Source organism: Lipotes vexillifer, unplaced genomic scaffold (assembly GCF_000442215.2).
Source record: "Lipotes vexillifer unplaced genomic scaffold, Lipotes_vexillifer_v1.1 scaffold225, whole genome shotgun sequence".
In the NCBI taxonomy this organism is placed as follows: domain Eukaryota; kingdom Metazoa; phylum Chordata; class Mammalia; order Artiodactyla; family Lipotidae; genus Lipotes; species Lipotes vexillifer.
Genome location: NW_006787630.1, coordinates 1994660 through 1996910, shown reverse-complemented (window position 1 = coordinate 1996910; position 2251 = coordinate 1994660). Strand labels below are relative to the sequence as shown.

At 70.9% G+C, this 2251-nt stretch overlaps 1 protein-coding gene across 1 annotated transcript in view; it reads right to left on the bottom strand.

Moving 5' to 3' along the window:
* CBARP (CACN subunit beta associated regulatory protein) overlaps nucleotides 1-2251 on the bottom strand; it is a 6902-nt gene that overhangs the window by 3417 nt on the left and 1234 nt on the right. The window contains 5 exon segments of the mRNA XM_007472238.1: nucleotides 175-346; nucleotides 546-690; nucleotides 997-1061; nucleotides 1327-1466; nucleotides 1545-1658. Coding sequence (XP_007472300.1) covers nucleotides 175-346; nucleotides 546-690; nucleotides 997-1061; nucleotides 1327-1466; nucleotides 1545-1637 — 615 coding nt within the window. The 5' untranslated portion in view covers nucleotides 1638-1658.

Here is a 2251-nt window from a genome sequence, read left to right as displayed (position 1 = left end):
AAGGGGCGGGGGGGGGGGGGGGGGTGCGTGCTGGACCCGCCACCCGCTGGACCCGGCCAGGCCCCACTCCCCACCCGGAGGTGAAGGGCGCAGCCGGAGGGTGGGAAAAGTGGTGCCTGCTGGGGGAGGGTGGGCCACCCCTGAGCTCCGGGCCAGCTGCCACCCCCAACTCACCTGGAATATGGCAAGGCTGGCCTTGGGGGCGGCCATGGGGTGGGGCGTGGCGGTTGCACTGGCCTCGCCTGAGTCACACTCGTGGATGGTGACGATCTTGAGGGGCGGCAGGTGCAGGTGGGTGAGGCGGGCGTTCTTCAGGTGGTGGAAGTCCCCCTCGGTCAGGGTGTACCTGTGCCCAGCGCGCCTGCCCGTCACCTTGGGCGAGCTGGGTCCCTCTGCCCACACCCCAGCGTTCTCCCTGGCCCCACCGTCACCCTGCCCGCCGGGAGTGGGGGACAGCCAGGCACCGGCGGGGGCCAGCTCCGACCCGCAAGCCCAGCACAGCAAGGTGACCTCCCAGGTGAGCCCCGGCACCGGGCCCTCCTTACCGGCGGCCCTTGTCCTGCGCCTTCCGGCTCTGCTCAAACAGGGCCGCCTCGTTGAAGGACACCCGGCGGCCGGTGGAGCTGGTGGACAGGAAGCGCTCGGTCTCGGCGTCCTGGCCCTCGGGCTCCTCCCCCCTGAACTCGGGGTCTGCGAGGAGAGCCAAGAGAGGGTGGGCCCCAGGTGGGCCGCGCTGGGCGCCGGCGGGCGGCTGGGCTGCGGGGCCTGGTCGGGAAGGGAGCGCCGAGGGCCCGACTGACCACCGGGGGTGGGGTGGGGGGTGGAGGGCACTCGCTCATCCGCTCACACACTCACTCACGCAGCACGCGCCTGTGAGCACCTACGCGTGGGCTTAAGGAAACAGAGATGAGTCGGACTCGAGCTGCGCCCAGTCTGGGGGGGGGGGGGGGGGGGGGGGGACAGACGGGCGGCGATGGGCCTGGCAGGGCTCCTCACCTTGGGCAGGGCGGGCGCCGTTGTCCAGGTAGCTGGTGGTGGTCTTCTCTGCTTCCTCTGTGGCTCTGGGGAGGGGCAGCAGGAGAGCAAAGTGGGCCAGAGGACCCAGGGCGCTGCCCATGGGGGTCCCTCACAGGGCTCATGGCCACCGGGGCATCCTGAGCTCACGGGAGCCCACTCCCTCGGACCCACCCCATTCTCCCAGGCTCCTGTGCAGACACGTGGGGACCGTCACTCAGAAGCAGGCCCAGCGCCCCTGCGGTTCGGGCTCTCAGGCTGACCTGTCCTAGCTCCCCTGCGGGGCGGGGCGTGGGGCTGGGGGCCGCGCACCTGTGGACGCGCCTGTGGACTTCCCAGCAGCGCCTGCAGAGCAGCAGCGCGCCCGACAGCACCACGAGGGTGCCCCCAACGAAGAGCGCCATCACCACCACCAGCAGCATGTAGTTGTCCAGGACAGGGTCGGGCTCCCCCTGCGGGGCCAGCGTCAAGGGTCAGGGCCGGTGGGCGTGGACTCTGACGGCCCCGCCCCCACACCCCCCCTCACTCACGGTGGGGCGGCCCGTGGCGTTGTCCCACGTCGTGGTCAGGGCGACCGTGGTGGAGGTGGTGGCAGCCGTGGCCATGGTGGCCGTGGGCTGCATTCTGAGGCTAGGAGGAGGGGCCTGGGGGGGCAGGGCCTGCTCAGCTCCAGCTCCTCTGTCCCTCCTCCCGCTTCCCCGGGAGCTCGAGCAGGCCACCACACAGGGCGGTGACTCACGAAGAGGTGGTGGGGAGCCCCGAGGCAGCCCCCACCCGGGTCAGATCAGACATCCATGTCCCCATCTTTGAAAAGGGGGAGGCGCGTGCGTATCAACAGCTTCCCCAGCCGGTGGGGCCGGCCCGGCAAGGTGGCATGGGGCCGGAGCCCTGCCCAGGAAAGGAGAAGTGCCTCTGCGAGGAATAGGCAAACTGAGGCCGTCAACTCACTCCCGCCAGACCCCAGGGGCCCTGCCTGCACCATCAGGGAGCGGGAGGGGCCGCCTCGGCCCCAGGAGACTGGTTCCAGAATAGCGGGGACTCGGGCCATCCCTGGGGCTGGCCAGCCCGGGGAGGAGGCGGGGGGGCTGAGCGCCGGGACTCCAGGTTACGACTCCTGGAGGTACAGGTTCCCCCTCCGCCCAGTGCCGGTGGGAGTGAAAAGGCCAAAGGAGGCGCATCTGTTCCCAACCCTCAAGAATCTGGTTCCCATGGCGACTGAGCTAGCAGGCCAAGCTGG